General features: G+C 36.3%; 1 protein-coding gene across 1 annotated transcript; it reads right to left on the bottom strand.

Annotated features, from left to right (window-relative positions):
* Positions 1 to 7967: 7967 nt before the first annotated feature.
* On the bottom strand, positions 7968 to 11357 carry LOC140235697 (uncharacterized). Its single transcript, XM_072315744.1, has 3 exons — positions 11027 to 11357; positions 9836 to 10081; positions 7968 to 8809 (listed from the first exon to the last, which is right to left on the bottom strand). The coding sequence occupies exons 1-3, from the start codon at positions 11355 to 11357 to the stop codon at positions 7968 to 7970; spliced, it is 1419 nt and encodes a 472-aa protein (XP_072171845.1).
* Positions 11358 to 13395: the final 2038 nt, after the last annotated feature.

Below are 13395 nucleotides of genomic sequence, written 5' to 3'. Positions count from 1 at the left end.
AACAGATCTGGAGCATGCAGTTCTATACAGTTACCGCATGCCTGGCAACAAGGGTCTGTGCTGCTAAAAATAGATTAAGCTGAACTAGGTTACTTTAATTTTTTAAACTGTAGTACCCTAATTAAGGGCACAGTATTCAACAAGAAGCAGAATACAGCATCTTATTTGCAGAGAAGCTTGAATTGTTGAAGCAAATTATTTTTGGATAATGATACAGAAATATTGTTACTGCCAGCTGGCCCCTTAAATCCAGCTCATTTTTCTTTTCTAAGTTTGATGGAGATTTGAAAATGATTCATTACTGTGCTCTATTCTGTAAAAGACAAGTTCATCTTCATTTACATGTAGATTGAGTGAAAGCAGCAATATTAGTTGAACACATCAGTAAAACTTTGAGGAAAATCAGACAATCCATTCAAAAGTTATGGATTTTTTAAGTTTCTACACAGTCACAGCTGGATGAGAAGACTACTTCAGGTTATGATGTCACATGCCTAGAACAAGGAAAATATAAAGAAAATGTCACAAAATCTCTCTCTTTTGTTTAAACAGTACACATTCCCATGACTTGTCACTGATCACATATCAAAGGGATGATAGTTTTGGTTGAGAGGGTAGAGTAAGATTTTAACTTTTTGGGAGATGGGTAATTAGAAACCACTTATGAAATATTGAAGAGCATACAAATCTGAGAGAAATTTTATTTGATGAAAATTGGTTTTTAAATGGCGGAGATTTTATATAAAAAATAGAATAAAAGAAAGTGGTCCTACTAAAAGGTGAGTCCCACCTTTTATTTCAAAACCAATTTTCATCAGAGAAAGTTTTTTCATAGACTTGTCTGCTCTTTAATATTTCAAGGGGTTTCTCATTATCTCTCTCTCTCTCTCACACACACACACACAAATGGAAACAGAAACCCTATCTCAACCAAAACTATCCCTTTAAGGGTAACATTATTCCCCCTGACTTCTGAAAAAGACAAGTCAAATGATCTTTTTTATTATGAGAGAAAGGTGAAAATGGATTAATTTTCTTTAATTTTCTCTTTTATTAACTCGTTACACATCACAAGTTGTAGTAGTCTTCTCATCCAGTGATGGTGGCATTGGCACTTCAAACCTTCTTAACTTTTGAATGGATTTTCTGATTTTCATCAAACTTTCACTGATATGTATTGTATCAATATTGCTGCATTCTCTCAATTCACATGACTGCAGAGAAGGTGAACTGGTCCTTTGGTAGTGCTGAATACTGGTGCCCTTGAAACACAGACTGATATGTAGGTTAATACAGGTTATATTTTGTAACTATCCGCTATTAAAATTTGGCCTATTGATTATTAAATTGTATAATATTATGCATAAATGTTATTGGTCAGGAAAGAAAAGGACATGATGCACTAATTAATTATCATATCAATATCTTTTTCTTCATGATTGGTGTAAATGAAGAGCATGTGCGCAATGTTACAAAAATTTGTCAGTAAAGATTGACATAATTTGCATTAGGCCTATATACTCAGCCTTGTTCTTATAATTCTTCATACACTGTAATAGTTTGTTTAGACCACATGTAACCTCTCAAGTAGGTATAATGTACATGTAATAATTGCATATTCTGGAAATTCTTTCACATTTACTAACTCATAGTATCTTAATTTTGAACAAATATGGAGATTGAAATCTTACATGTATGTACAATATATCTGTGTACACACTTCAGTGATCTGGTTGCAAATTCAAATACTGCTCTAAACTGAGTTTTATCATTCGTTGGACTATTATAAAGGAAGTGTTTGTTAATCTCTCCTATGGATAGGCTAAACAGTTATTTCTATAAAATGCCAACATCACATTGATTGTGCAGTATCTCTATTACATACTTACATTATGTTTTCCAGCAACTTCTTGAATTTACATTTTTAGAGTTCAGAATAAATTGAAATAATTTTCTGAAGCCTGGATAAGTAGAATTTGTCTGTACATGGAGTTTAGCTTTAGAGGCCTTTGCATGTTCTATGCATGTATACTACATAATGTACATTGTGTGATGTACATTCAGTGACATTGATCCCAAATAACTTTTTACTGCTATTTTTGTATTTGGGCATTTTAAACTTTAATGGTCAGAAGCTTTATTTTGAATGCTGTGCTCTAATTTTTATTTGATATAGATTTTGCAGTTAGTTTGATATCAAATTAGACTGATTCTCTTGTTCCATGATGTTTTGATCATAGTTACTCATTGATAATACTGGTAAATTTTTGAAATTGTGGATTTTTAAAACTTTTTTGGGGGTATTTAGATCAATGTGCATTTGAAAAAAGAAGTAAGAATTAACAAATAGAAGAGTTCATCATTGCTTTTGAATGTATTCAACTGATTATGTGTTAAAATGCTTTGGATAAAAGGAAAATTTGATCAATTTTTCCACAAAATAAAAAATTACATTTTGGTGTCGGACGTACACTTCTGATTTTCTCAATTTTGTGCACTGGTTGAAATTAAGATAGTAAATTCCTGTGAATGTTAAACATATGTGTCTGCATAGAATATTACCTCATGTGTCTGAAATATGAATCATTACTCAAATATTCTTTGTACTTTAGAAAATACAGAGTGCCAGATTGGTGTCGGACGTACCGTCTGAAAATTTCACACGGGTACGTCCGACACCGTAAAATGTACGTCCGACACCGACAAACTTTGATGATTTACACAACTTTCAGAACAGATTTAGACATAATGCTGGTATGTGTTATAAAGCTCAATCCTTCATTCAACCAAAACTGGTATCAGTTCTACTATAAGCCCTCACACATCACAGAGTTTTGACCATGAAACTTCAAGGTTGAAAAAGTCAATTCGTGCGCGTACGTCCGACACCATGGTATTTTTGGCACATTACTCCTTAATGAAACGAGGTGCCACCATAATAATAAGTGGGTTTATAGTACTAGCACCTTTACACATCTTGCACACTTAAAAACAGGTATGCCCCCATTGGCAATAAAAATCCAGGCCTTCAAAGTGTCCGAAATGTACGTCCGACTTTACGGAACTGCCCAGATATTGACATCTCAAGCATCTCTGTGGCTGCGACCTTGTTTCTTTAAAAACACAATCGTTGCCTACATTGTGATGTATCATGATCATGCACCAGCAAGATGACACTGGTTGGTGCCAAAGTGCATGAATACTATACATCGTACATGTTCATAACGATTCTTGATAATGCTTGACAATTAAGTGCCATTTTTGTCTGGTTTTGCAATTGATGTTATATATACATCACATTAGGCATTGCTCCTTTACAAGGCTGTGCATACATGAACTGTACATTTTGTTCATGGCACATAGCTATTAATATTCTCTTGCTTTTTACGTTCTTGTCCATCCCATCTGAACCATCATTTGATTATATCATGAAGGAGCTACGAGTACAATTCATTGTACAGCGTTTATTTTCACGTACCATCACTGTACAAGTGTATTTGTAAGCTCTGCCTTCTCTTGTTATTTTATCTTGTCTGTATGTATTTGTCATTTTCAAATGTACAGTATACAACTGTAAACTACAATGTACTGTACTCTTTTACAAAGGCTCCGTTTTCTCTCTGGGTAATTTAATTACATTGCTATACAAGTAGATCTGTATTTTCTTTCTTAGAACTTAGCTGGGCAATTCTGCGGTTACTACCATTACATTGAAAGAAATTTAGATATTTATTTTTACCGCTAAATCACCATTTATTCATTTCAAGTCAAAATCATGTTAAAAACATGTTCATCCTTCCCAGGTTTCATAGAAAAGAATGAGTACAATCCAATAAATATTACAATTGCTGTGGCAACTAAAAGGGCTGGTATGGTGCGAAAAAAGGACATGACAAAAAAAAATCAATGTCTTGTAACAAAAAGTGTGCAAAATTTCAAGTAACTTCAAACAAAGTGTTGCATTAATTTAAATGATCAGGACAAATGTTCAAGCAAATGTTTTTAGTAGTTCGACCGATAATTTATTAGCTAGACCCCCAAATGCATGGTTGGTAACGTTACGGTTAGAAACGTTACAGTTGTCCAGAGTAGTTCTGCAAGTCATTTCACCCTTATGTAATTAACAAAATGTCACATGACTTATGGAGTATTTAAATGTATTCATCTTTTACCTTTTAGCAAAAAATTGAAGAAAATTTTTTCAAAGCAGCCACTGTAATTTGTATTTGAATTTCAGCATCCCCAGTCCCACATGTACATTTTGAATGATGGTTTTATATCTCGCAAGATCAATAAATACTAAGAATAAAATCTATTGAATTTGAAAGACCTTAGTGATCGGTGAACATCCATGGCATTACTTAATATCTAAATTATAGAGCTACAATGGGTAGGCACATTTCTTTTATCCATGTCATGTCCACCCAATTACCAACTGCGGGATTGCCCAGCTACATATTGCATCCTCATACAGTGTACATGTACATGTACAGTTGTATGATCAGAGTAACCGGTACTGGCATATTCATGATTTTATTCTGTACAGTGTTGTACAATGTACTTCTTATACGTAATGAAGGTACACTGTACATGTGTTGTTGTGTACTCCCAATTTTGCACACAAATGCATGAATAACATGTACAGTCAGTGTAAATGTAGCTTTACACGGTGTAAGTGATTGGTTTTTTGCTGAGTCACAAGGTACAACATGTACAAGTAGCTGCAACGTACCGGTATGTTGTATTGTACTCTGCAATTACTTGTAATATGACTGGGTACTGCACATGTACTGTATGTCAGGATGGTGTTAGTCTTACATACAGTACTTTGTACATTGTACCTCCCTGATACAATTTTGTAGGAGTACAGTCTGTACAATGTGTATTCCCACATTTTATATACATGTCATATGTACATGTATCAGCAATCCTTTTCAGTGCAGAGAGGATACAGTAACACGTTCATTGTTGTACAGTTTATATCGAACTGTACGTATGTACTGGCCATACGATGTACTTTGTAAATGGTTTTTTTTTTCCTATCGTTCACTTGAGTTGATTTTGTTCTGCAAGATTTTGGATTAATTAGACCAAGAGTGAACTGATGTTTTACTCATACTGCCAAAGGTACACACTGTATTACCGAGTTCCTTGTTTGGTACAATTTGCTTACATTTTGAATATTACCACTTTATGACACTTTAACTTTATCTAGCACCTATATGCTTCTCCAATGGCTCCTCATTTATCAAGTTTGCCCACATTGATTTCATTTTTGTGAATGTACGGAACAGTGTACTGACTGAAGTCACATTAAAAATCTATTTTATAAGACATTTCCCTCTGCTTTGACAAATTTTATATGATTTTTCACTGTTCCTACATGTTTAAGCAAGACTTGAGATCAAGAATATATTGCATGTAATATGTACAGTAATACGCTTGCTCTTTCTTGTCACTGGAGATGCTAACATTTGTACAAAGTCACAGCGTTTAGTTGTGTATTCTATTAAGAATGTCATTCACAAGTACATGTACTTGAATTGCTGTACATGTACATTGTTTAACATGTTTTTGTGGCACAGATAGTGGGCAAAAATTGTGTCTACCCCACTGTGTAGAGGATTGCTTTCCAAGAGGAAATGAGACTACATTGTAGAATGAGAAAAATTATTGTTGAATATGGAATTTGAAACCAATAATGTACATGTACCTGGAAAGTGAGATTGATATGCAAGTCAGTGTTGGCAGGAAAAAAGAAAAGAAAAGAAAAGATCTTTGAGGAGGGCAAGTGTCACATTTGCAAGTTTACAACACTTGTTAGCCTGTATGCAGCTCATTGTACATTTGTGTGTATTTTGCACACTTGACATACATTGCAATGTAGCCATTGTGACACACTGTACAGATAAGTGTTTGTTACTGTCTTCAACTAATGAACAAATTCTGGCAGGGTTTTGCTTTTTTTTTTAACATTGCCAAATGTGATTTTTGCTTATATGTTTTCTGAAAAAGCTTTCATGTATTTGTACATTTTGGAGTGAAATTTGACAGTCCTGCAGGCATACCAAAACTGTGTTTTACCTTTAAATGATTTATGTTAATGTGACAACAGGCTTTTCTGTGCCTGTGACCTTGATGTAATTCTCTCGTTGAAAGTGGCAGACATGTAGCCTATTCTGATGTGATTAAAATTGGAAAAACCAAGCACTGACTCTTTTGATGCAAACATTATAGGTGTCAGAAGATATATCATGCGCTCACACACTCAAACACAAAGACAAAACAAAGAGTAACATGCATAGATATGTATCTGAAAAGAGAATACAGTAGGCAGATTTCTGCTTAGATATAGACTGGCTGTATTTTCTGCGTGTGACCAGGAAAAGTTTAAATACATGCAGATTATGCTATACAAATGCACAACATGTATGAATGTATGTGTATTCATAAATGCATGTTATCTTCTTTTGATGCATCACGTGTCCATTAAGAGTACAGTCCAACCTTCCCTATAAAAGTGACTACTTGCAGTTGTATTAAGGAAACCCTGCCTATTGACCGATTCGGGTTCGTTGAGGGCAGCAGACATTTTACGGCACAGGGCGCAGCCATAGTGGGTGTATCAGCAAGCATTCGCGCACTCAGTACGAGACGCCTATTGGCTAAAGCAGTTTTTCATTCTGCGCGCGTGCTAATGTAGGGAGAGGGGTGGGGGAGTGCGGAGGGGGGGGGGTTCGGCTGATACACCCACTATGGCTGCGCCCATGCCAAAAATACACATAGCGCGTCACAGAATCGGTCAATACCTGCAGCATTCATTGTTCCTGTCATCCACTTATATTAGGCAAGAAAATGTACATTTTGCTGAAGTTCAGTTAAATTCATGCTTAAAAGATAACCTTGTGATCTTTAACATGAATACAGCTGTATGAATGGGCATCGTGTCATGTGTGCCCCCCCCCCCAAAAAAAAAAAAATAAATAAATAAATAGAAAACCACACATTTGTGACATAATTTGAAAACTGGAAATTGATAGAAATATCAAACACCAGTAGAGCTTTAAATTGTACGTATGGGAGATCATCCTAAATTTTGGAATTCAGCAAAACCCAGGCATGTGCTTATCAAACATTATTCTGTTTAGTTACATGTACAGCTGTACACAATCTGTACACAATGGGTAACTGTTACAGCAGGCAGGGTGTAATGATGCACAGTGTTTGCACTTCACAGATTACTGTATCTGTACCTGAATTGTATTGTGCAGTCTTGTTTTGAAAAAGCCATGATGTGCTCACAATAGAGACAGTTACATTTAAAAAAAAAGGTGAGCAAAATTAGTGTAAGACTTGAAAAAAAAAAAGTGTTTGTGCTGAGCAAAAGCAGCTTTCTTTTTTTCCCATACTGAGTAATGACACTTCATACGAACAAGGAATACAATGTACCTGTGCTCTAAGGTGTTGTTACTCTGCATGAAATCAAACAAAATTATTTTTATTGCGTACACACTGTACACTGTATACTGGTGTATAATGATTTTCAAAGAAAAAAAAAGCTAACAGAAGGAAACAGTATTGGACTTTCAGAAGATAATTTACAGTACAAATGTATGTGTAAATACTGGTTTATCAGAGTTGTAAAGTGTCGGTGGTGAAGGGGTGTCACCATCCATATACAGTACATGTACTACATTGTAATTGTACATTATGCATAGTACATGTACATTGCACCAGTACTTTGTATTGTAAATTGAAATGTGTACAGACATAGTGCACTCCCGTTATAACGAAATGCTCGGGGCCGGCAGTTTTCTTTCGTTATAACGAAATTTCGTTATAACCGAACAAATACAATATATAACGAAAACAAGGAAACAACGTATATAATATATATGGCTGGCAGAACGGGGGGGGGGGGGGGGGGGGGGGAAGGGAAGGGGTTCATCTCTGAAAGTATCAAGAGTTTAACGCCTTGCTTTACACAATGGACAAATGTACTTCTTTGGAGCTCGTTTTAGTTTCACACAGAACCTGTGAAACCACTTTTTACACTTGTCACAGTCAATCCATGATATTCCTTGGTCATCACGGTCTTCAATGTTGCATTCAGGCAGTTCACATGATGGCGGTGTAAAATCTCTCCCTGTAAGTAAACAGAATTGCTTAGATGTTCCACCCATCACAATGACACAATCTTCCTCCAGAACGTGAGATGTGTGTCCAGCTGTTGCAAAGTCATCACTCACTGTATCTTGTAATTTTTTGCATGTCTTGGCCATGGGATCCAACACGTAGACAGCAGAGGAAATGTTAGGTGACTGGTTATAGTCTGTATTCCTTTCATCTTCTTGATGGTAACCACCTATAACTAGTATTTGGTTGTTTAGAATTGTGCAGCTGTGAAAGGAGAGGAAGGTGATGTCCAAGGGAGACATGTCCAAGATGACATTTCGAAGTGAAAATGTCATTACGCCTGAGATGAACGAAGTGCTGAGAATCATTGCTTCATTAATTGCCATACGTTTGATAGGAACTGCCCCTTCATACTGAACTCCCCCCACAAGTACTAGTTCTCCAGTGTCTTCCATGAATGCAGCTGAATGAAAGCATCTGCCCTTTACTTCTGGAATTGATGCTATGTGATTCCACCTGTAGTTGTCCCCATCAAGAAGATAGAATTTACCATCATCACAAGATGGGGTGAACCTATCTCCTTGGCCAGGTAAATAACAGTCTCTGTGTTTGTAGCCACCGAAGACGACAAACTTGTCGTTTCCTATCTTTGTGAATGTGTGACCAGCCCTACCTGTGGGAGAAAAAAAGTAAATTTGAAAAAAGAACCAGTTTGTTGATTTTATTAAAGGACAAGTCCACCTTCATTAACATAAGGATTGAGAAAATGTAGCAATATTAGTAGAACACATCATTGAAAGTTAGAGGAAATCGGACAATCCGTTCAAAAGTTATGAATTTTTGAAGTTTTTGTGCAGTCACCGCTGGATAAGAAGACTACTGCAGTGTATGATGTCACATGCGTACAACAATATAAAGGAAAATATAAAGAGAATTTCACAAAATTTCATCTTTTGAAAAAAGTACACATTCCCTCGACTCGTTACTGACATATGTTATGGGTTATATCATTCCCATTGCCTTTAGAAAGAGGCAAGTCAAGTGCTCTTTTATTATGCGAAAAAAGTGAAAATATGTTGAATTTTCTTTACATTTTCTTTATACTGTTGTACTCATATGACATCACGAGCCTTAATAGTCTCCTCATCCAGCGGTTCTAACACAAAATTGTTAAAAATTCATAACTTTTGCATCGATTGTCCAATTTTCCTCAAACTTCCACTGATGTGTTCTACTAATATTGCTGCATTCTCTCAATCCTTATGTTTATGAAGGTGAACTTGTCCTTTAAAGTGTATTGACAGATGTTACTTTTATTTTTGTTCTTTTCTGTGTGTATGTCCATGTATATATGTTACTAAATATGTATTTTTGCTCTGTTACTGTTTAAGATTTTCATTGTATGAATAAACCGTGGTCCAAGAGTTATGCGGAATATTACTGTTCTCGAGAACTGTTGTGTATATTTGTTTATTTTGTGATATGTGCTCTTTGTATTTGATGATGAATGATTCCAGTGCAATTCATAAGCCCAAATTCTTTGCAGTGTGTATATTATTAGCACATCTAAAGTTGATGACAAGTGTGCATATTAATAAGATGAAATCTCAATGAAATCTCAGTTGTTCCATCTACACACAGTTTCTAAAACTTTACATACAACTCCACATTTACATCAATATAAGCTAATACTATGTACCTGATGGAACATTGCCTCCTTGAAAACAAAGCAGTTTTCCCTTTTTGCTGGGTGTGGCACTCTCCTCTAGTTGCACGGTTGTTATGTCGAAAGATGGTGATTTTGCCGATTTAGAGGTCTCTTTGATGACATAGAGGTCCTTTGATGAAGTGCTGTTGAAACTGAGATCAAGTCCTCCCCATACAAGTATGTCTCCAGTGTGTCTGGCAGCCATTCCATGAGACTGGAGATATGGTATAGTTGAACCTAGGAGAGGTACAGTGTACAAGCAGGTACATTGTATGTTAGTGAAAACATATAATGAAATATCACACGCCCATGATTTTGTCACATATTTGTCTGTGATATTTATTTCTAATTGATAATCTGTTGTACAAAACAATGAAATAGTTTATGAGATTAATCAAACCAAAACACTTGCTTTAATGAAAACAAAAATAAAAACCATTAAAAACAGACTAATTTTAGTTCAACAAGCATTTCCCATATGCACTTTGCCGAGTATACCCCAGACCCGGACTCGCCCCGATGGGATAAAAGGGATGGTACAGTTTTGGTCTAAATCGGCTCCAGGTTTCCAGCACTTTTTGATGATGATTTTGTAAGTTTGCACATTTGTTTGACTTGGTTGTAAACTGTTTTGTCCATTTTTGTTTAGTTTTTTGTTGTTTTTCTTTAAATATACAAATATCCATGATGAAATAAACTGTGTATGTTTGTGTGGTAAAGATGGTGGTAGATGTGGTAGGTTTGTGTTCACACAGGACACAGGCTTATGTCATCTCACCATCAGACACTGTATGAAGATAACATTTACAAAGTGTGTGTGTGTTTGTGTGTGTGCATGTGTTTGCCTGTGTGTACAGTTAGTCAACCTTGCCTAAACAGTGGAGCCCTTTTGAACTGAAGAAATACAATGAAGCTTTCATTCCACCGAGAGGAAATTCAATATATGAAAGATCAGAATCAGTGGAATGAATCACAATATGAAGGATTTGTAAAGACCTTTAACTTAAGCGATTATTTGACTAATTTTTTAAGTAATTAAATGCGAGGTTGAGGTACATGTAGCAAGATTATCTGTTAGTATCTAACGTTATATGTATAAGATGTCATATATATACAAAGCTTTATATTCTAATCTATTTTTACTTCACATAAATGATGTGAAAAATAAAACAAGAAACATACCACTTGTTCTGCAAGTTACAGCGGACATTATTTCAACGTCGTCCTCACTAAGTTTCACCCGTACTTCCACCAGGTTTGATGAAAATGGTATGGATGCTGGCTCCCCTGTTCGTGATCCACCTAAAAAGATAAACCGTTTTTCCTCCTCGCATTTACTGTCTAACAGAACACATGTGTGCCCTTCTGGTGGATAGTAATTAACGCTACCTAGTTTCAAAGCAAAGTGATGACTGCTTTGGGAAATTTTCCCCTTCTTTTCAACGCTGGCCTCTTCGCACTTGGCTAAGCGGACATGATTGTATTCACAACCGACTTCTAGTGACTCGAGCATCGCGAGTGCACTTTCGAAATAAGTAAACTAATAATTATAGTTGACAGAAATTTAGTAGAGTCTGGTTGTTTTGCAAGACATACATGATTTGTGAGCGTTAATACTGGAGTTACTGTATCCGATCAGGGAGGTGGACCTCCCTGATCCGATATACAGATAATGTACAGTACATACAGAGTGCATGCATGCTGTATGTAGAGCTATGCGCAAGCGACAGCCCAGTTTCCTGCTGCCTCGTATGCACATAGAACCTCTTTGTACACAACACATACACACACACACGTAGTGACACACACACAGAGCACTTTGCTGGCAGCATCTGGCGTGCGCGCGCCGCATCATATGCACACGCGATCCCCACACATGCACACCGCAGAGGCCATAGAGGCCATGTGGTGGTACAATAATAAACGTTCGCTGTGACCAAAAAATTATCGCAAGGGATATCTTCAAGGCGATATCCCCACACACCAAGACGTGGAGCTATCGAAAAACTAGCCACACCATATCGGATCACGAGATTCAGCATTTTATTATAAATCCTCCACAACTCACCTGTTTTAGTTCGGTGATAGGCAAAGTGACAGGCACACGTTCATTTTGTAGGCTCGCCAAAGAGGTTCTTTGATGCGCTCATTGTATCAACTTTGCCCATGACAATGACAATGACAATGACAATGACAATGGTTTTTTTATTTTCTCATGTCACCCAACGTCAGGGTATTGAAGAAAATTAAAAATAAACACCGTAACAGATAAAATCAGTTAATTAATACATTAATACATTGTAAATTACATATATATACAGAAAATTGCATATTTACAAAATATACAAAATATACAGAATGGTGCAGGACCCAGAAGAGAGAAAGAGAGTGAGAGAGAAAGAGAGAGAGAGAGAGAAGGAAGACAAACAAAACAGTTGAAAAAAAAAAAAGCAGGGCAACAATAACGCAGATAAAAGCAATTTCAATAATATGACTTAACATTGTAAAAAGCTATATTTACATGAAAAAAGAATACAGATAATGATATTAATAATTATTATTTCTTATGGAGCTTCATTATTTCCTTACAAAATTTAGCTAAATTTATCAACTCACTACGATTTTGGGAATTAAATAACTGAGACATCTTTAAAGTGTTTGGTCTTATTCTATAATAGGATTTAATGAATTTATTCCTGGCATTATTCAATGTATGACACTCAAATAAATAGTGAAATTCATCCCCTAGTCTATTAGAATTACATAAATTACACAATCGATCACAATGACCATAAAAAACTGTGACCAGCCAGAACGCGGAGTGCTCCCATAGTATTGTAACCAAAGAGAATCTCTTATATTGTAACACTGTACAATCCAGAGGGACAACTCGGCCCCACCATCAAAGTGTGAGGCGGAGTTGTCCCTGCTGAGTCCAAGTTAGCCTGACCCCGATTCAGTAAGTATGGTTGGGTGTTCATAATACCGGCCACCTAACGTTTTTCTATCAATAGAAACGTGAAAAATCTCACAATTTGCCTGAAATTTTACTCACGTGTGGAGAAAATACTCCGGATTCACAAGCGCGCACTGAAAATGCGATCTGAGGTACGCGCTAGATGGCGGCTTCAAACGCGTGAGGTGTCATTTTTTCCGCACTCAGTTGCCCTGTTCATTTGAACCGACCACCCTGACAATTACGTATAAAGGGCACTTAAATGCGTTTTTTCGACAGGCCGCGGTTTTTTTTCTATCCGTCATTTTTTCCCCAATAATATTTTGAATCCTTCGATATTACTTTTGAAGGACTGTTTGATGAATTTGAATTGATTTTCATTAGGAAACTTTTCATCGTACGGTAATTGAAATAAATGAGTCGGTTTGTTTTTTCACATTCATTTCTCGTTTCTGCTTCAACTCGTACGGTCGTAGCGGGCGACAAAATAATGGATGTATGTCATGGGTAAGTCGCTGTACATGGTACGTCGCGACAGGGCTGTACGCGCGCGACCACCAACCACTAGGAGAGCGACGTAATCGTATCACGATAG

The sequence above is a fragment of the Diadema setosum genome, chromosome 1, assembly GCF_964275005.1.
Source record: "Diadema setosum chromosome 1, eeDiaSeto1, whole genome shotgun sequence".
Classification (NCBI taxonomy): Eukaryota; Metazoa; Echinodermata; class Echinoidea; order Diadematoida; family Diadematidae; genus Diadema; species Diadema setosum.
Note: the sequence above shows the minus strand (reverse complement) of the source record. Positions and strands in the feature narration are given on the sequence as shown.

Bases quoted from the DNA above. Each gene is read 5' to 3' on its own strand.
- LOC140235697 (XM_072315744.1), bottom strand. From the start codon at position 11,357: ATGCTCGAGTCACTAGAAGTCGGTTGTGAATACAATCATGTCCGCTTA. The intron at 10,082-11,026 runs GTATGTTTCTTG...TACCTCTCCTAG, and splicing joins TGTAACTTGCAGAACAAGTG to GTTCAACTATACCATATCTC. The intron at 8,810-9,835 runs GTACATAGTATT...TTTCTCCCACAG, and splicing joins AGGAGGCAATGTTCCATCAG to GTAGGGCTGGTCACACATTC.